At 56.6% G+C, this 25,023-nt stretch overlaps 2 protein-coding genes across 2 annotated transcripts; both read right to left on the reverse strand.

Moving 5' to 3' along the window:
• Positions 1-4,706: 4,706 nt before the first annotated feature.
• On the reverse strand, positions 4,707-9,779 carry ULK3 (unc-51 like kinase 3). The gene is made up of 16 exons (XM_082489025.1): positions 9,658-9,779; positions 9,261-9,401; positions 8,938-9,058; positions 8,719-8,823; positions 8,468-8,611; positions 8,279-8,361; positions 7,987-8,142; positions 7,803-7,908; positions 7,628-7,668; positions 7,376-7,478; positions 7,197-7,261; positions 7,027-7,105; positions 6,870-6,910; positions 6,737-6,784; positions 6,584-6,638; positions 4,707-5,509 (listed from the first exon to the last, which is right to left on the reverse strand). Exons 1-16 carry the CDS (start codon positions 9,757-9,759, stop codon positions 5,493-5,495), a joined length of 1,407 nt encoding a protein of 468 aa, XP_082345151.1. The 5' UTR covers positions 9,760-9,779; the 3' UTR covers positions 4,707-5,492.
• A 924-nt stretch (positions 9,780-10,703) lies between these two features.
• On the reverse strand, positions 10,704-24,586 carry SCAMP2 (secretory carrier membrane protein 2). The gene is made up of 9 exons (XM_082488724.1): positions 24,493-24,586; positions 18,458-18,538; positions 17,685-17,774; positions 16,572-16,689; positions 15,713-15,841; positions 15,011-15,170; positions 14,390-14,491; positions 12,545-12,662; positions 10,704-11,506 (listed from the first exon to the last, which is right to left on the reverse strand). Exons 1-9 carry the CDS (start codon positions 24,547-24,549, stop codon positions 11,360-11,362), a joined length of 1,002 nt encoding a protein of 333 aa, XP_082344850.1. The 5' UTR covers positions 24,550-24,586; the 3' UTR covers positions 10,704-11,359.
• Between the last annotated feature and the right edge of the window lie 437 nt (positions 24,587-25,023).

The following is a 25,023-nucleotide window of genomic DNA, read 5'->3' on the forward strand; positions in this document are numbered from 1 at the left end:
GGGGGGGGTGTTTCCTTCTTCCCCTCTTTTTTTGCTAGCATGTCCCCGTGTGTCCCCTCCCCGTACCCCAACTCCTCCTCCTGTGCCGGTGGCAGTGGCTGTCTTTAGTGAGAATTGGGGGGGGGGGGGGGGGTAAATGAAGCCCCGCGTGACCTTGGCGTGTCATTGAACCCCATCGGCACGGGAAGGCGAAGGCTCTCCAGCGGAGCGGTGTCCTGCCTTATAAATCCCGCCCGAGCCTCCCAGAAACCGCAGGGAGGCTCCGATTTGCTTCGCTAGGACGAGGCGCAATGAGAAATGTCCGTCGTCGTCCGTCCCCCCCCCCCCCTCATCTTCTCCCCCCCCTCCCCCGGTCCTCCATAGCCATCACCCGAGAAATAACATCCCATCCCCGACCGCTTTGCCCTTGAGGGCCCCTCTCGAAGGAGGCAGCCGGGAAGGACCTGCTATATGATCCCATCTAGGCAGCGGGAAAGGAGGGAGGGGAGGGGAGGGGGGGGAAGTGTCGAGGACCCGAGGGATAAATCCTAAATTAACACCGGAAAGGGAATAAAACCTCTCCCCGGTGCTCATCCGAACCCGCCCCAGCCCTCGCCCCGGAGCGGCAGCGGCGCACTCTCCGTCTCCCATGGTGGGATCCGCTCCTGTCCGAAGAACAAAGTGATAAGGGAGGGGGGAACCCAAAAAACCCACCACCACCACCCCAACCAAACCCAACAACAATCTCCTCCGTCGTGCTGTAGTTTGTGCGCTGTGTCGAGTGTGTGCCCACCTCCTGTGCTGCCCCCGCGCCGCCGTACCGTTATTAACCGGTGGAATAAATACCAGGCGATGTCTATGCAATTTCTTTCTCTCCTCGAGCAGTACTTTCCCCAGAAAGGTTTCGGGGTGCCGCGAGGGGGGGGGGGGGAAGCGGAGCGATGGAGCGCATCCCCTTTACAAGGGCAGAGGTGCTGGGGGGGGGGGAAGAAATCTACAGCATCGCTCAGGAGAGAGCATCGCGCCGGGGTGGGGTGGGGTGTTTTCCCCACGGTTGGTACCCACCGGATGCTACGAACGGCTCTTTGTCAGCAGCCGCCCGCAAAAAGCCAACGAACCCCCAATATTTCGGGTTATTTTGGCCCAAAGGCTTCAGATCGCTCGGCAGCTCCCCGCTTCACGCTCCGAGCGAGGAGGAGACGGAGAGAGGTACAGGTCCGGGGAAGGGGGATGGGGGGGGCGCTCCCGCAGCGGCGCCTTCCTGGAAAGAGTTGGCACCGCCTGGGAATTCGCCACCCCAAATCCCGACGGGGCGGCTTAGCGGCGGATTTGCTTCGGCTGAGGGGAGGGGGGAGGGGGGTGGGGGGTGGGGGTGGGGGGGTGTCATCCAGGGAAAGGCAGAGGAGGCTGCTGGAAAGCTGTTATCGGGGTTGATCGGTATTATTAATTTATTGAGTTATTTTTTTATTATTATGTCGGGGTTGATCGTTATTATTAATTTATTGAGTTATTTTTTTATTATTATGTCGGGGTTGATCATTATTATTAATTTATTAAGTTATTCTATTATTATTATTATGGGGTTTATCATTATTATTAATTTATCAAGTTATTTTATTATCGTTATTATCAATTTATTAAATTATTAAAATAATAATAATAATAATAATAATAATTATTATTATTATTATTATTATTATTATTATTATTATTATTATTATTTCAGCAAGGATGCTGGACCTGGGGCGGCACGAAGCTGCCTGGTACGGCCGGGAGATTGCTTGCTGCCCCTCCCCCCCCCCCTCTTCCACCCGGTAATCCGTTGCTGGGGTCGGGTCATCCTGCCAAAATTCCCCATAGCCTCCAAAACGAGCGGTCGTCTCGCCTCCGAGAAGACATCAGCCGGCGCTTGGGCTTTGGCTTTGGCGGGAGATCACACCTGATCGAGGATCAGCCCGAGCTCGCCTAATCCCCCACCGGGAAAGGGATAGCAGACCGAGCCGAGCCCTCCAAGCCACGCTCGGCGTTTAAATCCCCGGCCGACGGCCAGGCTCGATCAATAAAACATCCCACGGGCGAGCGGGATTCCCGCCGGAGCGGAGGGAGGTGGAGATGCGGTTGGGGGATGCAGCCCTACGGTTCGCCCCCACCCGTAGCCGGTGTAACCCCACCGGGACACCACCCAAACCGTCTCCCACCACCACCACCACCATCACCTTTTAATTTTTACTCCCCCCTCCCTCCAGCTCCGCTCCGCGCCCGCTCCCGGCGTCCACGTGCCGCCCACGCAAAGGCCGCGTGAAGCTCGGCGGGTTTATTTTAGGAGGCGCCGTGACCCCCAGGCATGTGAAACAGCGAGCGGCAGGCACGCTCGGCCCTCAGCCTCCCCCAAACCTTCCCGGCAAAGCCGCGCGGGGATGCTCCCAGCACGTCCCCACCCCCGCTTCCCAGCGCTGGCCCGGTGCTCGTACTGGGGAGGAGAGTTGGGGATGGAGGAGAGTTGGGGATGGAGGAGAGTTGGGGATGGAGGAGAGTTGGGGATGGAGGAGATGAGTTCGGGATGGAGAAGACTTCAGGATGGAAAAGAGTTCAGGATGGAGGAGGAGAGTTTGGGATGAAGGAGAGTTCGGGATGGAGGAGGAGAGTTTGGGATGGAGGAGACGAGTTTGGGATGGAGGAGAATTTGGAAAGGAGGAGAATTCAGGAAGGGTGAGAGTTCAGGATGGAGGAGAGTTCGGGATGGAGGAGGAGAGTTCAGGGTGGAGGAGGAGAGTTCGGGATGGAGGAGAGTTCGGGATGGAGGAGAGTTCGGAAAGGAGGAGAGTTCAGGAAGGAGGAGAGTTTGGGATGGAGGAGGAGAGTTTGGGATGGAGAAGACGAGTTTGGGATGGAGAAGAGTTCAGGATGGAAGAGAGTTCACGGTGGAGGAGGAGACTTTGGGATGGAGGAGAATTCGGAAAGGAGGAGAGTTTGGGATGGAGGAGGAGAGTTCGGGACAGAGGAGAGTTCGGGACGGAGGAGAGTTCGGGACGGAGGAGAGTTCGGGACGGAGGAGGGTTCGGGAGGGAGGAGGAGAGTTCAGGATGGAGGAGAGTTCGGGACGGAGGAGGGTTCGGGAGGGAGGAGGGTTCGGGATGGAGGAGGAGAGTTCGGGATGGGGGAGAGCGGGGGCAGGCAGCCCTCCTCCTGCCTGTCCCCTGCCCATCGAGAGCTGCACCCCGTTTGCCGGCATTCCCCGCTGCCGGCTCCCCGAGCATCCCTGCGTCCCAGTTGCCTGCGCACCGTACGACCACTCCGGGCATCAACGGCACGGGCTAAAAACCCTTCAAATTAGTGCGGATTAAAGCAGAAAAATCTATTCTTTTTTCTCTTCTATGCTATAAACCCCTACATAATTCCCCAACCTCTGGGGCCGGGTTTGGGGTGGATTTATCCGAGCAAGCCCTTAGCCGGCTTGCCCCCCCGAGCCGCTGCGGGAAAGGGGTGGCCCCATCCAGCATCACCGCGCTGCTGGTCCAGATGTGGGGATTAACCCGGATTAAGGAGCCCGGGGGGAGAGCCCGGGATGCTCTCCACGCACACTGACCCAGCTTCCCCAAAACCCTCTTTTTCCCTAAAAAGGTTTGAATTCACGTCACCGGGTGACCCACAGGCGGGTACAAGGAGGGCGATAAACCCATCTGCCACCTCCATGTCCCTCTCCAGGTGACAATGCCACCCAAAAGCCACCCGGTGAGGACATCCACCCCGACACAACGCCGGGACAACCCCGCGCTCCATCAATTCCACCGCCCCCCCCCTTCTCCCCCCCCCAAGCAGAAGCAGCCGGAGTCTCTCCCTCTCTGTCTCTCTCCCCCCATTTTCCAAAGGCTCCGGATTCGGCGTCTTCGGCAGAGCGTAAAGGCATATGCGATTATCCGCGCCGGCTGCCGCAGCCGGCCGGTTCCAGCCATCGCCGCCGGCACCGCGCTAGCCACGGGCCGGGGGAGGGCAGGGGCTTTGAAAGCTCTTTAGAGCCTCAGGATATAATCTCTGCTCCGAATAATAATAATAATAATAATAATAAAAAAAAAGAGACATAGAAATGCTTTGCCACATCTGCCCGGGAAACTCTCCGGCGGCGCCTCGGAGCAACGGGCTAAAAAAAAAAAAAAAACCAACATATTTTTGGGGAGCATCAGCGGCAAAGGCAGCCCGCTGTCGGGGGGGGGGCCCAAAAAAATCACCCCGTCGTTTGCTCCAGCCCTTCTCTGCCTTCTTCTCCACCCCCCCCCCCCCCCCCACTTGCCGCCTCCCAGCGCCGCCGTTCCTCACCTGCCATAAAAATCTAGTGGGGAAAATGCGATTTTACGTAACCTTTCCTGTCGTTCCGCTCCGTGTTTTACACGCGCACGCGGGAAGGGGGGGGGGGGTGAAAAAAAAAAAACAAAACCAAACAAAACCACAAATAATCATTAATTAAATAAAGAAATAAATATCTGAAGCGAAAACAAGGTCAGACCCGGCTTCGGCTGCCCCCTGTCCCCAGGGAGGAGGGGGCCGTGGGGCACTGCGCTGGCGGGAGGGGAGAAGGGGGGACACCCTCCTGGCATCGCTGCTGGGCAGGGGGATACGGACTGGGGGTCCTCAGCCCCCCCCCCCGCCACTGGCTCCAGCCCCGGGCTTGGCTGGAGCCCCCTCTGGTGGGGGGGGTGGGGGGGGGGGTACAAACCCATCACTGGAGCAACTGGAGGAAAAAAAAATCAGTGTTTATTAAAGACAATAAATTACGTTCCCTTGAAATAAGAGCCCTCGCCCGGCGCAGGCGGGTTTTGGGAAGGAAATAAGCCTCAAACCCCGATGCTCCATCATCCCAGAGGGAGGTCGGGATGGGACGGGCTGGGAGGACGCGATGGGGTTTTCGGGGTGGGGGCGAGCGGCGGCGACGGCGGCTGCAGAGAGAGGTAGTCGCCGGGTGAGAAAGGCACAGCGGAAGGGCAGGCAGCGTCCCAGACCCTCCGCCGGCCGCCGTCACCGACAGCCCGGAGCCGCCGGTGGGATTTCGAGGGGCTGAGCTCCCCCCCCCCCAAAAAAAAAAAAAAAAAAATTAAAAAATTTAAAAATGCGGGAGGTGGAGAAAAAACACCCAGCCGGAAAGGCAAGAGACGTACGCGGCTGGCAGAGGTCGGCGGGGAGGGAATATTCTGCCGGAGCCCGGTGCCAGGATAAAAATACTCAGCCCGTCGCAGGCAGCGGAGGGAATTAGAGTGGAATAACCCGCCGGCTGCGGGCAGGGGAGGCTGCGGCAGCAGACGGTCGAGGCAGGGCTGGGAGGGGAAGGAGTGGAGGCCGGGGGGAGCAAGATGGTCCTGCGGGGCTCCTGCGGGGACGGCAGCCCACGGGTGAGCCCCCAGCCCCCCAGGAGGGGGGGGCGGGGGGGGGTGGTTCGCCCCACGCGGTCGGGATTGAAAGCTTCGTCTTTTCCTCCGACGGCATCTCTGCGCGCGGCGAGCAGCATCCCGCCGGCCGGCTCATCACTGCAAGGTACAGGCTGTGCCGGGGGCGACGAGGATGGGGTTGGGGGGGGGACGGGACACAGAGGGGACTCAGTCAGCTGCACACAGTGTCACCAAGCCCTGGGTGGGCTCCCCGGCATGGATCATCCCCCACGCCGGGGTCGGGATGACCCACGGGCAGGAATATCCCCATGGCTGCGGCATCCGTGGGGATGTCCCCCACCCTAGGGATGTCCCCCACCCTAAGATGTTCCCCACCGTAGGGATGTCCCCCACCATAGGGATGTCCCCCACCCTAGGATGTCCCCCACCCTAGGATGTCCCACATCTTAGGGATGCCCCCCGCCCTAGGGATGTCCCCCAACGTAGGGATGTCCTCCACCGTAGGGATGTCCCCCACCCTAGGATGTTCCCCATTGTAGGGATGTCCCCCACCCTAGGGATGTCCCCCGCCCTAGGGATGTCCCCCGCCCTAGGGATGTCCCCCACCGTAGGGATGTCCTCCACCGTAGGGATGCCCCCCACCCTAGGATGTTCCCCATTGTAGGGATGTCCCCCACCGTAGGGATGTCCCCCACCTTAGGATGTCCCCCACCCTAGGGATGTCCCCCACCCTAGGGATGTCCCCCACCCTAGGATGTTCCCCATTGTAGGGATGTTCCCCACCCTAGGGATGCCCTCCACTGTAGGGATGTCCCCCACCCTAGGGATGTCTCCCAACGTAGGGATGTCCCCCAACGTAGGGAAGTCCCCCGCCCTAGGGATGTCTCCCATCATAGGGATGTCCCCCACTGTAGGGATGTTCCCCACCGTAGGGATGTCCCCCACCGTAGGGATGTCCCCCACCCTAGGATGTTCCCCATTGTAGGGATGTCCTCCACCATAGGGATGTCCCCCACCCTAAGATGTTCCCCATTGTAGGGATGTCCCCCGCCCTAGGGATGTCCCCCACCGTAGGGATGTCCCCCACACTAGGGATGTTCCCCATTGTAGGGATGTCCCCCCCCAACCTAGGGATGTTCCCCGCCACAGGACCACACGTACAAGGTGGGGGACGTTTCCCCAAACCCCCTTGGAAGGGACAAGAAGGGACAGAGATGGGGACTCACTGCTCCGGACGGGCTCCGCCAGCGCCTCCTTGCCCATGGACTGTGCTTCCCGCATCTGCCAAGGAACAGGAATTGTTTTCCAGCCTGTAAAACCCCTCCGAGCACGCTTCAGAGCTGTCCCATTCCGTCATCCTCCCCCTCAAAAAGCCATACCTTCATCTGATCTTTCAGGTACTCCGCTCGGGCCATGAGGGTCTGGATCTGGCGGAGAGAAAGAGAGAGAGCGGAAAGTCCCCCGGACGCCACGCCGAGGTGGCCACGCCGCCGTCCCACGGTGGGCACTCACCTCCGCGTGCAGCAGCTCCCGCCGCCTCCCCGCGGGCTCCGCTGCGGAGGGAAGAGGGATGCGCCGTCAGCCCCCCCCCCGGGCGCAGGATCCGTCCCCCACCTTTGCCCCGTAGCACCCGTCACGGCCACAACTCACCGTCACGGCCACAACTCACCGGCCAAGAGGAGCAGAAGCTCCCCCAGGCTCTGCTGGTAGAGCTCCAGGGTGTCACCATCATCTTTGCCTTCCTCCTCCTGAAAGAGACCCCAGGGTGCAGCCGGGGAGAGGGGGGGGACACACCGGCTCCTTCCCCTCGAGGGGACCCCCCCAAAATCCGTGACTCACCTTAGCCATGGCGGCAGAAGCCATTTCCAGCGCAGCGCCGAGCCGAGGTTTGTCCTTGGCCATCTCTGCAAGAGGGGACATTGAATGGGGGAGGACCCCGGGGGGAGGCACCCCCCTTCAACCCGAAACCCCACCGTTCCGCCAACACCAAAGTATGGGGTGGCTGTCCCCAAAAAAACCTTTGAGGATCTCTCTGGCCGGGTTCCTTTGCTGCAGGAGGTTCTTGCTGCTGGAGGTGACCAACACCTTCAACTCCTCCGCTCGGGAGATGTACTGCCCCACCTGCCCACAGCCGGAGCGGTGGGGGGGGGTGGTTTGAGGGGACCCCCCGTCACGGCAGACAGAGGATGGGGGGTGAGGGGGGGCATCTGGCCGAGCTAAGCCAGGGGTGATGCTTGTCCCCACCTCCCCCCTAGGGATTTTTGGCTCACCTTAGCCCGGATGGCTTCTTTCCGGCGAGCATCGCTTTCATCTGAGGGGGGGGGGGGAGAGGGGCTCAACACCGGGTGGGCTGCAAAGTGGCTTCCCCCAGGGTGCTGCCCCCCCCCCCCAAAAACACACCCAGGACCCACGCAGCCCCCCCCCCCCACACTGGGGTGGACTCACAGTGCAGAGCCGGCACAAAATACTCCAGGGCTTTGCAGTAGAGGGAGAGGGCGGCGGGGGCATCCCCCTCCTGGTCTTTCTTCACCGCCTCCAGCACCAGGTCGGTCTGGGGGAGACAAGAAGGGGGTGCTCAGGGCTCAGCCCCCCCCAGCATCGTCCCCCCAGGGAGCAGCACCCCGCTCACCGCCTTGCTGAGGCTCTCGGGGCCGGGGACGTGCTCCATATCCACGAAAGGGTGGGCGAAGAAGCGCTCGAAGGAGATGCGTTTCAAAGGGTCCCTCTCCAAGAGTTGTCCCAAGAGATCCCGGCACTCCGGGGAGAGCAGGGGCCGGCTGGGCAACTGGGGAGGGAAAGGGGGCTGAGACCACCGGTCCTCGCCGCAACCCCGGCGTGGGGGACAGGCTGCGAGATCCCACCCGGCTCCATCCCATCCCATCCCATCCTATCCCGTCCCGTCCCGTCCCATCTCATCTTACCTCGACAGCCCGGTCACTGTGGATCTTCTCCTCCAGCTCAGCGAAGGAGCGGGAGGCGAAGGGCGGCCTCCCGAAAAGTGCTTCTGCAGGGAAGAGGGAAAGGGAGCAGTGGGGGGAGGGGAAGATGGAAAGGGGGAACCCAGCCCCGAGCCAAGCCCTCGGGGAGGGGGGATAAAAGCCAGAGCCCACCGTAAAGGATGACGCCCACCGACCACAGGTCCACCCGGGCGTCGTACTGCTGGCGGCACACCATCTCGGGGGCCATGTAGAGCGGGGAGCCCCGCAGAACGTGCTTCTCGTCCCAGGGCGACATGTGCTGAGCAAACCCGAAATCTGTAGGAGAAGGGGCGAGGAGAGCTCGTGGCGGGGCAGGGAGAGGGGGGGACACACATACCCAAGGAATCGCCACCCCCAGCGCCTCCCTGGAGACCTGCCCTGACCTGCCAGTTTCAGCTGGGGGTTCTCCGGGGCGCTCAGGAGGATGTTCTGCGGCTTGAGGTCCAGGTGGGAGATGTTGCGGTCGTGGAGGAACTTCAGGGCGCAGGCTGGGTGGGCAGAGGGGCACGTGGCAACCTCGGTGCCAGGAGTTCTGGCCCCCAAAACCCCCCGGGCAGGGTGCCCAACGGAGCTGGCGCGGGCACCGGGACGGGTCCCCTTACCGAGCTGCTGCAGGAAGATGCGTGCCACCTTCTCGGGGAGGATCCTGCGCATCCGGATGAAGCGGGAGAGGTCCCCCCCAGCGCAGAACTCCATGATCAGGTAGATGTGGTCGCTGTCCCACTGCAAGATGACCCCGTCATGCCACGCTAGCCCGTCCCACCACGTCTCCCACCCACGCAGGGTCCGCCTGGACTGGTTTGCCTGGTTGCTGGCACCCAGCCCCACAGATACACCCTTGGGGAGCCAGGATGGACCCCAGGACCTGACCCAAATGGATGGTGGCTCAGTGCCTTCCCCCCCCAGAAGAAGCCCCCAGCCCCACCTGGAAGTCCTTGAGCTCCACAATGTGCGGGTGGCGGATGGTCTTCAGGATCTCGATCTCCGTCAGCAGGTTCTCCACCGACGTCCGGTTGAGGCTCCTCTTGCTCACGCACTTGATGGCCACCACCTCACGCGTGTCCCTCTGCCAAGGGGAACCAGCCCTGCGGCCCCCACCCCACCCAAACAGCCACCCTGCGGGGTCCTTCCCCAGCCTGCCAGGGGCGTCCCGAGGGGGGAAGGGAAGGGGAGAAACCCCTGGGAAGGGAGAAACAGGTCCCAGGCTGGAGGCAGCAGGTGCCATATGGGGGCTATAGGGATGGGTGGGCTGTGAAAAGGGGAGGGGGGAGCAGGCTTGGGGGGAGCTGGAGGGGGACACCCCCCAGCGAGCCCGGCCCTACCTTCCTATAGGCCTTGTAGACGGTGGCGTAGGTGCCGGAACCGAGGCGCTCGGTGAGGATGAAGCCGTCCAGGCGCGGCGGGGCCCAACCGGACCCGGCCATGCCCGCCCCGACCGACCCCGGCGCCGGCGCCGGCAGCGCTTCCGCCTTCCCGGCGCGCCACGGCCCTGGCCACGCCCTCTCCCCGCCCCGGCCCCCTAAACCACGCCCCCTTTCCCATGGAGCCACGCCCCCGGCTCCCGGCCACGCCCCCCCCCCCCGCAGACAGGAGGGGGATTTTCTTATGAGCACATATACATTTTATTATGAATATTTTTTGTCGTTTTAATACAGGAAAAGATCAGACGCGGGGGAAGAGGGGGGAAATAATACAGGAGGAAAGGGGTGTACCGCCCACCGGCACCTGCTCTGCCATCAAAGGATGGGGGGCACAAAATGTGATTTTTCTCCCCCCCCCCCCCCCCCCATCACCAGACAGGAGGGGAGAGAAAGGGGCAGCACAAAGTCAAGTCTGGAAGTAAAAACCCATTCCAGCATCGATACGTGAACGGGGCTGGAGAGTTTAGGGGGGGAACCACCCCCCCATAACGCCTTGGCACAAGCCCTGGGAGACTGCTCTCCAAGCTAAACACACCCCAAACCAGTTCTGTCCCAGCTGGGGGGGGGGGGGAATTAAATTAAAATAATACGTGGGAGGAGGAAGGTAGGGAGGAGTCATCCCTGGAGAAAAATTCATTCACGCTCTCGAGGTTATAGCCGGAGAAGGAGGTCGCAGGCACGGTGTGGAGTTTGAGCTGGAGTCTTTAGTGCCGCTGCTGCCGAACAGCGGAGCTGGCGAGTGAAACAACAAAAAAAAAAAAAAAAAAAACACACCCCCCCCAAACTCCATTTCTCCCCTCTCTGTCCCCCAGTTTAAGGCCACGGTGAGGACTCAGCCTCCGCCGACCCCTTCTCCCTCTCTCTGCGCCCAGGGCTGTGGGTGCTGCGGAAGGAGCAGGGGAGCCCCCGGGCCATCATCTGCAGGATCCTCATGGAAGCAGAGGGGGGGGGAATCTGTTTTTTTGGTGGGGGGGGAGTGAGAGAAAGATGTTTCCCCTCCTCTCTTAATCCCCCTGCTCCCACGCTTTCCTTCGTTACCCCGACTCTTAGGAAGCCAGGTAGTTAAGAGGTCCAAACGCAGCATGGTGTAAGTGTAATAAACCAGAAGTAAGAGTTTCTGCTCTTCAAATTAACAATGTGAAGTACATGCAAGTTACACCACCGCGCCCCCTCCCCTCCCCAAACCAGCAGGTAATCAAATTCTTCATAGCAAAGAGAGTAAAATTGAAAACCTGCTTCCTCTCGCCTTCCCGCTACGGACAGGGCAGGGGGAAGGAAGAGAGACAAACACTCAGGTACGTCCTGGATAGAGAAATATATTTGCTTCAGAGAATGTCTCCCCTATCTCCCCACACCCTAAAACAAGACAGGGAAAACTAATCGTCATAAATGTAGGCCAGCTGAAGCTTAAAAAAACCCCCCCAAAAAAAAAACAACAAACCAACCCACCCCAGACCTCTTCTCATCTGGAGTCGGCATCACAGAGCTAACACGGTACCCCCGAAAAGTGCATCTTTAGAAAAACAAACAAACAAACAAAACCAAACCGAAGGTTGGGGTGACGATGGCAGAGGAAGCGAAGGGGAGGCAGCTCGGGGAAGGGCTAGTTTCCTCGGAAAGCGCTCTGTGCGGCTGAAGAGGCCGCCCCGGCGGCTGCGTTCTGGAAGCCCCTGTTGGTGAGGATGCCTTGGGAAAACTCTTCCTGGGCCCTTTGGAAACTGGCTCCTGTGCGCCGATACAGGGAATGCACCTGGGAAACAGAAAGTGAGAGGAGGGGGAAATAAAATTAAAATAAACCAGCAGGCAATTGTGGGTTCTCGGCAGCTGGAGAGGACGGGCTGGAGCCATTGGCTCCATCTCTCCCGGCGTGTGATGCTGCAGATTTCAGGAGACCCTCATTTGTTGTAAAACGTGGAGCTCTCGGCAAAAGGGCGGGTCCGATGGCCAAAAACTCCTCTCCCCGCACTGTGATGGTACGGATACTTCACCCCTGCATTCACAGACACCGGCAGGGCAGGAGCTGAAGGTACCTGTGACTACGAGCATCAGGTATTGCCTTTGAGATACAATTTAGGAGAAACGGAGGAGGAAGCAACAGAAACAGGACCAATCCCGTCTGTCCTCGCCTTCCCCAAAGCCACGTCGCTGCTGTTAACCGCAGGAACGCAATCCTTGCGCTGTCGATCAGACGGAGGGCTTGTGTTTGAGAGGCAGCGGGAAGGCCCTGGTTTGGATTCCATCAGGCTTCGAGAAGTCCCACAGCGTTGTGGCAGCAGTGATTGGAAAGCCCTGCACGCCCCAACAAAACCACCGCCTTCTCTGTTCGGTCAACTCCGGATAGACTCAAGCTAAAAAGGGAGGCGTGAGAAGTTGCATGTCCATGTTTTGATGAGGGTGACGTTTGGGACCTCGCTGGCCATCTTCTCCGGCCAGCAGCCGACGCAGCGAGTTTTTCCACACCCTCCTTTATCCCTACGTGTGTTTGAGGCCCTTCACGAGCACGGTGTGTGCCTTACCGAAGCATCTGTGCCTTTTTGTGCCCTCCCCTAAAGGCAAGTTCCCACTTCTGCAAGTGTTCCAGCGGCTTGGCATCGACGCAGGAAGCACGAGCAAAACCACTTTCGTTAAAACTCTCGACCTGACGGTGCCCCGATGATGTCTTCAAAAGCAAGCTAATCCCCACAAACAGATGAGAGGAGGTGGCAACCCCCAAGGACACCCTGGGAGCAGCCTGACCTGCGGATCCGCAATTCCACCGAGACCTCGCCCTTGCCTCCGAGCCGCTCACCTGCTTCAGGAGGAAGAGCGAGAGAACCGCGCAGAGGGTGAAGAATCCTGCCACCACCATCATGATAACAGCCACGGCCAGGTTCCCGTGCAGCTCAGACAGCGCCGCGATCCACCCGCTGCGGGAGAGAGAGGAGAGCAGGATGAGCACGGCGAGCGTTCCACTGAGGGCGAGGTGGGAGAAGAGGCACCGATGGTCACACAAGAGCTTTTGGGGGATGGTTACGGGGAAAGAGCAGACCCAAACCTAACGGCTGTGTTAACAGGGACGCAGAGCTCACCCAGGCACTCATTTTTGGAGCCAGGGTTTCCACTGTCGCTTTTAGAAGCGCTACAGAAGAGAATCGTGCTCACTCACCCACGTTACAGTCCCGGCCCCTGGACCACCCCCCTTAGGCAGCGGCATCATAAATGGAGTCACTTCCACGAACACCTTCTCAAAACTCAGCCAAGACAGGCTGGTACACCTAAATTGGAAGAGGTCAGCCAGCAGATCTGGAGCCTAGACCTCCATGTCACCCTGACAGCTCTGCGTGGCCAGGGATGTAAGCGTTGGGAGGGGGAGGAAGAGGAAGGAAGGGATGAAGTTAGAGCTACACAAAGGAGGAGACTGGCAGCTGTTGAAGGGAAGGGGCAGGAAGGAGTCATCAGTGCTGTGGGTGAAAATACCACGATGCCTCACTCAAAACACCCTCCCGGGTGCTGGAGGAAGGAATCTTTCCAACTGCTAAACCAAGCAAGCCGCGTGCCACCAGGAGAGAGGGAATCAAGCGAGCCAAACCGTCCCATTCCACGCGCCGCACAACTTCTTGCTGGTTACAAGGAAGCGGAAAGGCACGCCATGCGCTACAGCCAAAAATAAACGCGGCTGTCTGGCTCGAAGAAACGCAGCGGAAAGCTCAACGTATGCTCTCCAAAGCCAACCTAAAAACGGAGTGCCCCCCTCCCCGTCCCCCATGACTAAGGCAGCGCCAGCTCGCAGGGGAGGGAGCACGAGGACAGCTTTGCCCATGAGCCGTTCCGCAGGCAGGCGGGCAAAAATAGACAGCAGTTTCACGGCGCTCATCACCTGAAGGCTCCCCCTCAGGAGGAAAAAAAAAAAAAAAAAAAAAGACCAAAAACCACTAGCTCTTAACCTTTTCGCTGTTCGCAGTAATTCGGGAATCTGAGCGGCGGCCAACGCAGCAAGGCGAAAAAGAAAGCCGGGGCTTTCGCTGCAGGGGGGCAACTGCTGACAAAGAGGCCCGTTGGACCCGCTCCAGAAGCCCAGACTCACCTTTCTGAGGATAAAGGGTGAGGATAAAACCCTCTCTGCTGATTTTATTTTTGAAGCGCAGCCCACTGGCAACACACTCGAGCGAAATTCGGGAAGGGTTTGGGGACAGAATCGGGCTGTTAGCAGCAGTATTGAGTTAAGCAGTACCCAGACGCCGGGATCAAAGATCCCTCACCCCCACGCTACAGCCTCCATCAGGGAGGACTCAATTTTAAGGCAGACGCGGTCAACATTAGAGGCTCAGCATCAAGAAGGGGTGAGTATTATATGTATTAAGTGAAGGGGGGGCGAGCAGAGAAGGCCGTGGGAGATTTCACACGCTCCTTTCAGCGCTGGCTCGCAGCAGAAGCCGTACACGCCTTTGGCGGGACGAGGATGGGAAAAGCGGAGGAGAGAGGCAGCCCAGCTGGGACCTGCCAAAGCTGTGCACCAGGAGAGAGAGGAAAACCACGGGAGAAAGAACAGACAGCTGTCAGAAACCCACCCCAAAGCTTCTGATAGTCACAGCCCTGGTGAGAAAAAGCATCCGTGTAAGGGCTGCAACCTGCCAGCCCGTGAAGCCAAGCTCACCTGTCTCCCCAGCCAGGAATGCCGACAGCCTGGATGATGTAGATTGCTATTTGGCAGAAGAAGATGAAAAAGAAGACGAAGAAGCTGAAGGAGCTGTCAGACCTGCAGGAGAGATGGCAGCAGGAGTGAAACCCAAGGACGTGATCCCCGCACGTACTCCCTTCTCTAAAAGGAGGGAAACAATTTCAGCAAACTCCTTTCTCCGGGAGAAAGCCGCTAAGGGAAGGCGATTTCAGGAGGAACTCGTGCAGCAACGCGACTTATAACACGTTCACTGCGTATCACAAAACCACCGCTCTGCCTAGTGCAAGATGGGGTGAAGGCAGCTTCCTTAACGCACGCAGCGTGCTCAGCACATTAACGTACCAAACAGTTCCTCAGAAATCAATTAAAGAAAAAAAAAAAAAAGTAGGACCCTGTGCGTGGTTAGGCTTGGATTGCAAGATGAAAAAGGATCACCACAATCAAGCCCCATCAGATACTTCTAATATGGGGGTTTGATCTATTTAATGACTCAAAGAGCTGGAAAAATCCTGCAGGCAATATAGGATGGGAACAGATAAACCCAAAACTCCTCCCACTAAAAGCTCCATCCCCGTTACAGAGGGAAATGGTACTTGCCTGAAAGCCTTGTAAATTGGTCGGTACCAACAGAGAAAGGCACAAGGGGTGAATAAAACAAACCACAGGATCGAGAGACCAAAGTCTACTCCTCTCTGCATATCAACTGTGAACCACGCCAGGCAAGCAAGCAGGTTTAGGAGCAGGGTAATCGAATGCACTGTTCAGGATGGGAGAGAGAGGGAGAGAAGAAACATCAGTCAGTTCTTGGAAAACTCCGAAGTCCCCCAAGACACCCCTAATCCCTCACTGAACACGTGGAGCTCTGCCGAAATTAAGGCGACTTTGGGCCATCTAATTTCCTTCTCTCTCTCGAAAGGAAAACGGAGCTTAACTTAAGAACCTCCTCTGATCCTGCTGCTTACAACCAAATCTTAAATCTTTCCAGAGCACCAAAACTAATGACTACAGTTGAGACTGTTCTGCACCCGGATCCCTGAACGGTGATATCCGTTGTCTTCCAGAGCCTCAGGAGAGTTGTTAAAAGTCTCCGTTAAACAACAATCAAAATTCCGTCACGAATGAGCTATTCCCAAAGCATAAAACTTGGAGTCCTTTACATCTGCCTTCGTAAAAAAGGAAGAGAGACATTATTTTACCCTTGCAGGTAACACCCACAGAATTTACTGTAGGTCAAAGCTCAGCATTTGATAGAGAATCTTCTTAGGAAGAGTTTTTATTGCAGTTCAAGCTATTACTTACGCATCCACAAGTAATACAGCATCTTGCATATCCGCTGGTAGTCAGCCGGGATGTCCGCAGAAAAATCCTGATAAAAACACGGCTTGATGGGACACTTCTTGGGAAGAGGCGGCCAGTTGTTTTGCCGCGCTGTGGAAAGGAGAAAGGAGCAGTTCTTCACTCCCTCTTCTCTCACTGAAAGACTAATTCACACGCCGTAATTTGCAAGTAGCCGTTCATCTATTATACTGACATTAAAACCTTGGAAGAAGCTAGGTCTTCACGAGTAACTAGGTTTGAGCGGGCAGCACAGCAGGGAGGCGTTAACTCTGCTGGCAGCGCTGAGGCAGGTCAGCCTGGTTTGAGGGCTTTCCTCTGTGGGAGGCAGAATTCCCCTGCAACAGCCAAAGGGCCATCACAACCATCGCCACTGGGCACCACAAGCCCACATTCAGTCATTGAAAACCAGGATTAGGGGACAATATGGTTTTGCTGCGGTTAAGAGAGCCTCGAGACTGGGAAAAAAAAAAAAAGCTTTGTCGCTCTCAGTGAAAAGCCTTAACGTGGCAGCATCACACAAGAGCTCGGACACAGATATGAAACTGGTCTTTGAAGACCTTAACGTGGCTAAGCTGGTCCAGACCTGGTCTCCAGCATCTCATCTCTGCGCTCATTTCCCACCTTATGTTATGGGATGATAGGTCCAGTGCCCAGAGGGCTGCCACAGCTGCGAAGGACTAGAGGAAAGACCTACGGCTTCTTAAAAAAAAAAAAAAAAGGCTGCGTACACTTGGACAGGCTGAGCCTTCACCAAATTCTCACAAACCAAGCGACCCAGGCTTCCCCGGGCATCAAAATTCTTGCAGGAAGCAGTACTCACTATTAATGCTGGCTGCGTTACTCTGCAATTCCCTTTCCTTCTTCTCCAACTCAGCTGCCTTCCTCTCCAATTCTGCCTGCTGCTGAAGCAGCCCAGCCTGCGCTGCCGCAGCCACAGCCTAAAGAAGGGGGAGAAAAAGGTAAGTCCTTCCCCGAGCGAGGCAGTGGCAACACCACCGGCAAACACACCAGATGCCAAACTGGAACGGAAGCGATGGCGATTCAATAGCGAGGGTCGAGGACAATTTGCAAGCTGAATACCCGTGGCTGATCTGAAACATCTTGAGGCTTTCTGCCCTACCTGCTGCAGGAGAAAAAGCAAGATCAACGCAGAACGCCGCCCAGACATTCCTCTCCTATACCATAGGAAGATAAGGCTGCAAGAGCCCTCAAGAAGCCATCCAGCCTGTTGCCCGTTCTCTACGCCCTCCCCTTTCAAAGCCATGCTTTTCTTGCAGCTCCTTCTGCCTCCCAGCTCGCCACACTGCTCTAAGTGCTCTTACAACAGAGCAGTGAGCAGGACTCGGGAATTTACCAGGACAATTCCCTTCCCAGCTAGGGGAGGAGGTTCGAAGGAAAGGTAAGGCAGACATCTACCACATCTTTTCAGCATGTCTTCTCCCTGTTTGCTATTCTGAGAACTGATCTTTTCTCCTAGCAGCCTCGGCTTCTCCACTCTTTGGATGAGGTGGTCCTGGCCATCAGGTACTTGCCAGCCGGTCTAAGCAGCGGCTGCAACGTATAGCTAGACTGCATTTATGCTCCTGGAACCGAATACGTCTGACCAGTCACCAGAACTAAGCTAAAAGCATTAGCAGGATACGTTCCAGTGTTTACAGAGGGAAGCCAGAGCAAACAGGGAACGAGGCAAAGTGAGCTCTGCCACCAGAGGGACAGGGAAAAGGCACAAAAAGAATCGCATGTATGTATTCCCTATAGAGATCCGCTTCATGAGGCGGGGACAAACGCAAGTTTAAAAGACCACCTGCAGCTTCCCACCCCCAACCCCAGAGAATCCTCTTCCCCTCCTATTCCCACGTGCCTCCGGAGGCCCCCAGGAGCTCCCTGACACTCTCCAGCCCTGTGGGAAGGCAGCGGCCAGGGGTTGCCATACCTGGGGAGTGGGCTCTACCGACGTCTGCAGAACAGCAGGCTGCGAGTGGCCGGAGGGCTGCGTGGCTGGCGTCGTCCGCGCTGCATTTGTCTGCAGGTAAATCACAAGCAACAAGGCAAAAAAACATTAGATACGGCTTCTTTTAGCCAAGAATAGTTCAAGTTTTAGCGCTACTAAACCAGAAAGCACGAGCAGGAAGCAACTCTGCGTTTTCAAAAGTTTGTTAGTTCCTTAACGCACTGGGGGAGTGGCACATGAGGATGACAGGTATTAGGCAAAGGAGAAACAAAAAGGGATTTTGATCAGTTATTTAAACCACAAATATTGCTTTACTCTGGTTTCCTGTTCTCCTTTTCCCATCTCACACGCGGCGGCGGCGGCAGCAGCCGGGAAATAAGGATGAAGTTCTTGCAGCGATCCGTCAATGGTATCGCTGCAGCAGTTCAGCTCCCAACCCAGAGACCAAATAAATATTGATGTGTCCTGCCACAAAACATCTTCCCCTTCACACTTCATATGGCTTTCCGGTGAGCCAGCAGGGAGTTTGAGAGAAGCTGTTCCGCGCGAGCGGAGAGCTCCAGCTGGAAGTTTATTAGTGCTCCAGCGTAGGAGCAGTTGCTTGCAGCTTGCCACGCACGCAATGAACTACTGCCCATGGGGAAATCAGCTGTGAACGCCTCACTCTTTTTCTTTTAAGCAGCACCTGCCAGGGGACCTTCTACGCTGCTAAAACCGCCACCGAGATACCTAGCGCAAAGATACATGGCACGTACCAGCTGGGAGCTCTCAGAAAAGGGGTTGAATTCATCCAAGCCACTTTGGCTAGTGTTTGTGAGCTGTGTCACCGAGGGATCCTGAAAGGAGAGAGAGCAAAGACAAATCAGCATCGGACACAGGTCATCATTAGCTGATACGTTACCCGCGCCGCCCTGCCTTCCGTTCACTTGTTAACTGGGAACAGGACGGGGCAAAACGCACCCCCGCCACAGACGGATGGCCTTGGCTGGCAATGAATTTAAATAACCAAGGAGATGACTATCGGCAAGGCAAGATTTGCAGGCAAAAGTAACCTCCTATTCAGCCCAGAGGTATATTTGAAGAACTACAACAAACTTTCGGCACAGGAGCCCTTTCTGCAGATTACCATGCCTTACCTACAGCGAGTTATTCCTAATTTCCAGGGACTCAAAGCAGGACACAGACTCATCTGCCCGTGGTCAGAGAGTGGCTGGACACCCAGGACCACCTCCCAAACCCCACTCGCACCGCAAAGCGAGCGAGAATCCACAAAGCACGGCAGAACCTCACAAAATGAGCTTCCAGCTACAACTGGTCCCGGCGGCCAGATGTCAGCGGCCACCCAGGGCATTCGGGCCAGCAAGCTAAAGTGCCAGCGAACGCTCCGAAAAGGCAAAACCCCCAGGAAAGTTGAGTTGGAGATGTGACACCAATCACTTTTGAAGGTTTTAATTCTGCCGGCATAATTCTACAGCTGCATTCACCAGTACTCGCAGCACCTCCTACCCGTCTCCATCAAACAGTCTGATTGTTAAAAAAACAAACAAACAAACAAAAAAAAACAACAAAAAAGAGAGACTCCTCAGTACCTCTGCTGAAAATGCCTGTCTTCCCTCGCTATTTTTGCTTCTTCTTTTATACACACTACTTTCCATAAAAGATCCCTCTTTAATAACCAGACTTGGACCTCCGGAGTGTTTCTCTCCCCAGTTATTAGAGAAACAAGGTACTTTTTGAATTCGGAAATCCTACTGCGAGAACAGCCTGGCAACCTGATAGCTGGGTGTGGGTTTTAAAAAAAATAAATAAAAAGAGTGGATTTTTCTCCCTCCCTCCCCCCGCGACCCGTGCCTCGAGATCAGTCATTTTAATTTTGTGGTTAATGAGGTGAGAAGCAATTGAGGCTGCGACAACGTAAGAGCGAGTAATCGAGGTGTACAGAGGCTGACCGAGTCCGCGCGCTGCAGAAAAAGTCATTCGGCGCGTCTGCAACCCGCCAGAGCCGTTCCTCGGGGTTCGAGCGCAGCCTTCCGCCGAACAAGATGCATACAGAACAGTTAATGAGTAACCTCACACATCTCCTCGATAGCAGGCACTCCCCACGCAACAGGTTGCACTAGTTTATGAATCACCCCAGGGGCTGAGGGATCTCAGATGATGTTTCGGCTGCCGCTTGCTGAAGTACAACTCCCCGACCAGGCAGGGCTGTTAAAAAAAAAACCAAAACAAAAAAAACCCAAAAAACCACATCCAAACAAAAAAACACACCCAAACAAAACAAAACAAAAAAAAAAACCTGTGGAGCATCAGCAGAACTGCCACACTGGAAATAAGGGCTGCAAGAACTCAAGGCAGAAGTTTTATTTCACTGCTTACTCCTCCAGAAGCTTTAGCTTAACCAGTTTTGCAGACGCACGGGCTGTCGACACAAGCTTACGAGTCGGTTAACGCACGATAGCTACTGTGTGCTAGCACGATACCCTTTAATCCAGACCAGGCGAGGTCCCAGCCTGACTAAAGTCCAGCAGAAGACGACCGCACCAGGAAGAGAAACTCCATTAATTGTACGGGAAGAAGAAAGCAAAGGCTGCGTAACCGTCTGAAGGAGTCTGGGAGGAAAGCGCTTGGAAATAAGGAGAAACACCAGAATACTTAGGCAAAGCACATGTTTCTCTTCCCGTCGCTGCTCTCCACTCAAAAAGAGAGCCCCCGAATTAAGCGGAGGCTCACCAGCGCAGCACTGCCACCGAAAGGGAAGCAGACAGGGAGAGCAGCAGCACTGTTTCACTACTTCCAGCTGCAGAACAGCTTGCTTTCAACGGGAGACAACCTCTCATCTCCTTGCATAGCTTAAAAAAAAAAAATTACTTAATTAGGCAGCTCAGCTTAACTCGCTCGCCATTGCGCGAGCGTGTTCTAAAATAGAGGTAGAAAGAGCAGGGAACTTGCAAGAACGCTGCAGTGTGTTTGGACATGTGCCTTTGTGTCCTGGATAGGGCAGGAAGGAAAAGAGCCGCTGTGAAACAGAGGGTGATATAAAGGCACCGGCTTCCGCAAGCCCGGACGACGCAGCGTGACGGATGAGCGAGCGCGAGAAACGCAGGGGAGATGACTGAGAAGTTGCCCCACGAGCTTCACATTTTACAGTTATTTTCTGCGAGCTACAGACTAAAAGACAGCTGACCCTCTTGAAACAAGCACAGGCCTGACTCTTTATAGTGCGAAACAGGGAAACGGGGACTTAATTCAGCCACTGAACCACTTTCAAGCCATGTTATCCCCCTGCCCCTCCTCCAAGGAGGTAACAGCACTCTCCTCTCTGCTCCACAGGCCCCGCGTGCCTTTCCTTTCGGGGGGGTTTAGTTGTTAGGATCCCCACTTAAACTCGACCAATTCTTCTGGTTTCCTGCTTCAGAGCTAAGGAAGAGCCCTGAGCACCTGAACCTCTCGTCATTCTCCAGCTGTTCCTCTTGATTGAATACGTACGGCCAGCCACACACCTCGTGCTCCCAAGTCAATCATCAGATTGATCTGCACAACGCCAGCGAGCAGATGCCCCACTCGTGACCCTCCCTACCGTCGCTTCCACAAGCGGTAGGGGTACACGGTGCCGTTTTTCATGACTTCAAACGCCCCAGCGCAGAATAATTTCGTGTTTGGACCAAAACGCCCCCGACATCGAGATTCCAACTGTTTCCAAACGCAGCATTTAACGCGAATACGAAGCTCCTGTCGCGCTGTGCCGGCTGACAGTGCTCCTAAAAGGGTTTGATACAACAGGTTTGTGCAAAAAATTATATTCTTCCGTTTTCCTCTGCTCCCACAGGTTAAAGAAACAAACCAAAACGAGATACCTCTCTAGAGGAGACCAAGGCAAGAGATCTCAAACGAGAATCACCAGGAACTTACGACGGTTGCCTAAATGTCACAGTAACTGCCCCAAATATCACCAGTCCTGCAGTCCACCACCAGCGCAAGACCTCACAGCACTGCCACTGCCTTGAAGACACATTGGGATGTCTCTCGATGGATTTTATTGTCAGTATCTCTAAAGAGGATGGAGGTTTCCAGCCCTGTCTGAGGCTTGCATCAAAGTTTTGGAGGTCGCTGCCACTTATAGCAGGTTACTGAGTAAACAAAGGCAGTTAATCATCTCTTGTTAACCAGTTAGAATAAGTCACAGAAAGAGAAGCCAGAGATATTTTTAACGGGACCAAAACAGCTTATTTTAAACCAAGCTTATTGAACATCACGAACAAAGTCTCCTTAAAAGGCAAAGATGTCAGTATTTGCAGAGTACAAAGTGCTATATCCGCAATGAGGAAAGACAACCCTGGTGCTCTGCCCAAGAGATACTCATCAGCGCGACAAGGCTGGGAGGGCGAAGCCGCTTCTAGTCTTTCAGCAAGATCTCCAGAGCGTGTGGAAGGGGATGTCAGAGCCTGCCGGGCAGGCAGACCACCCCCCCCCAGTCCTGCACAGCACCAAACCAGCACGTGGATCCCAACGCCGGCAGGGAACAGGCTCGTTTCATCAGATTAACTAGACCGGGGCAGCACCGTCCTACATCATGAGATGCCATTTTCAAATCGGAGAGACAGGGCTTCGAGGCTCCGGGCAGCAGCAGTCGGAGATTCCTCACGTCCAGCTGCTGATGACTGGGGGAATTTTTCTTTTCTTTTTTTTAAAAAAAGGGACAAAAGTGAACGCAAAACCTCACACTCCCAAAAGGCGGATATAAAACCTGCTACAAAGACCAGCTATAGCTGTAAAGAGCCATCAGATAACCGCATGGGCAACCGTGGTGCCTCATACTTTTGTCCTCATTAAAAAGTAAGCCTGACATCAGCGTTACCTGTTGTAAATTGCGTCCAATCTTTTTTTTTGTTTAAAGAGTGAGTAAAGTGCGAGCACGGCCCTGTTCGGTCAGATACTGGAGCAGCTATAATGCACATGAAGCCACAGAATATTTACTTCCTCAGTGCCGAAGCAATAAATCCCTACAGGAACAACGACTGTGCATGTAAGCCACCCTATATTCCCCCCCATGGAAGAAATATTACAGGAACATGATCATCCAAACCCTCCCCAAGACACGTGAGAGTGCGTTAAAGTGACGGTGAGGGAGAAAGAGGATTTTTTTTTTCCTTCCGATTTCACTTTGATTCCTCGAAACACTTGGCCCCATCACCAAACAGTTTCACTTTGGCTTGGCCACGAAATCAGCGGTCAGGAAATCACCCCTTCCTGCAGATTACGTCCCAACCAAACAGCAAAGGTAAAGCAGCGTCTGCAGCCGCTCACTGACGACAGTCAGGTCCCAGAGGCCATTCCCAGGCCAACTCCCTGCGTAAATGACCCCACATTTCAGAGCACGGAGGTTAATCCCATAGAAGAGAAACTCAGCGAAAGGAGAAAAAGTCTCCAAGATCCTCCAAGGCTTTGGTCCCCAAAAAACACAGCCAAAGGGCGCATTTTGCTTTATAAGCCCAGTTTTAAGAGCTGATGCTACAGCACATTAAAAACAAACCCTAAAGAGACCCAACAGGCGATTAGACCACCACACAGCACAGCCAAGAGAGGTCTCTCACCAGATTATTTTTAATACCTCTACAACTTAAGCATCCGCAACTGTTTCGGCATCCTCCAAGGCAGGGGCAGCCCACTGGAGCTGAAACCCCCTCCCCAAAGCCTAGAAAGATGGGGGTCAACTGGGTCTCGAAGCACAGGACAACAGGAGACCCCCTCCTTAAAAGGGGAAGGGGAGAAATGGGGGCTTCGAGCAAGGGAGGGTAGGAAGGGCTCCCAGAGCCGGCGGGCAGAGCAGGGGTGGACCCCAGCTGGGGTACACTGTCCCTGGGTGACCCCCAGGGGGCCGTGGAGGGGGAGCAGGGACCTGCAGGGCTGGTGGGGACCTCCAGCCACGGACAGAGGGCAATAAGCGACATGGGGGCAGGACGACCCCAGAGGGCTCCGGGGTCCCGGCCCCGCAGCATGGCCCTGGGGAGGGAGGGGTGTCGCAGGGGGTGTCCAGGCCCCAAAGCACAGCCCTAGGGGGGAAGGGAGGGGGGTCCTGGGAGTGTCCAGGCCCCACAGCACGGCCCTAGTGGGGGGGAAGGGAGGGGGGTCCTGGGAGTGTCCAGGCCCCACAGCACGGCCCTAGTGGGGGGGAAGGGAGGGGGGTCCTGGGAGTGTCCAGGCCCCACAGCACGGCCCTAGTGGGGGGAAGGGAGGGGGGTCCTGGGAGTGTCCAGGCCCCACAGCACGGCCCTAGTGGGGGGGAAGGGAGGGGGGTCCTGGGAGTGTCCAGGCCCCACAGCACGGCCCTAGTGGGGGGGAAGGGAGGGGGGTCCTGGGAGTGTCCAGGCCCCACAGCACGGCCCTAGTGGGGGGGGAAGGGAGGGGGGTCCTGGGAGTGTCCAGGCCCCACAGCACGGCCCTAGTGGGGGGGAAGGGGGGTTCTTAGGGGGTGTCGAGGCCCCACAGCGCGGTCCTGGGTGGGGGGGGTCGCGGGGGTGTCTAGCCCCGCAGTACGGCCCTGAGGGCGGAATGGGGGGGGGGGGCCAGGCCCCACAGCACGGTCCTGGGCAGGGGGGTGCCCGGGGGGCCCCAGCCCCGGTGGCAGCACGCCCCCCCTAATCCCACCCCCTGGCCCTGATTGGCCACAGAGGGGAAGAGCGGTGCCGCCATTGGCCAGCGACGCTTCAGTCAGTGCCACGTCCCGGCGGCGGCGGGCAAGGGGGAGGGAAGGGGAGAGGGAGGAAAGGGGCCGCCCGGTCCCCGCGCCCACCTGGAAGGGGTTGATGTCCACCGGGTCGGCGAACGGGTTGGTGTCGAAGCCCGACATGGGCGCGGTCCCCGCTGCGCTGCTCCGGTCCGCTCCGCGCTCGCCGCCGCACCAGCCACTTCCGGGGCAGCCGCCGCGCCTGCGCCGCCACCCACGTGATCCACCTGACCCCGCCCCCTTCCAACGGCGCATGCGCTTTGCAGCCGCCGGCGACGGGCGGGGCCCGGGGGGCGGAGCCGCGCGACGTCACAACGGCGGCCACCGCCTATAGCGGGCGCGCGGGGGCGGGGCGTGTTAACCCTATAGGCGGCGCCGCGCGCTACCCGGGGGGGGGGCGCGCCTATAGAAAAACCTATGTGGGGGGACAGAGGGGTAGGAGGCTCTGCAGGGGGTGACTTTATAGTGCCCATAACCCGTCCCCTATAGAATACCCCCTATAGAATGCTCCTTATAGAATATACCCTATAGAGTGTGCCCTATGGAATGTGCCCTATAGAATACATCCTACAGAATATCCCCTATAGAATATCCCCT

Source organism: Vanellus vanellus (assembly GCF_965231255.1).
Source record: "Vanellus vanellus genome assembly, chromosome: 11".
In the NCBI taxonomy this organism is placed as follows: domain Eukaryota; kingdom Metazoa; phylum Chordata; class Aves; order Charadriiformes; family Charadriidae; genus Vanellus; species Vanellus vanellus.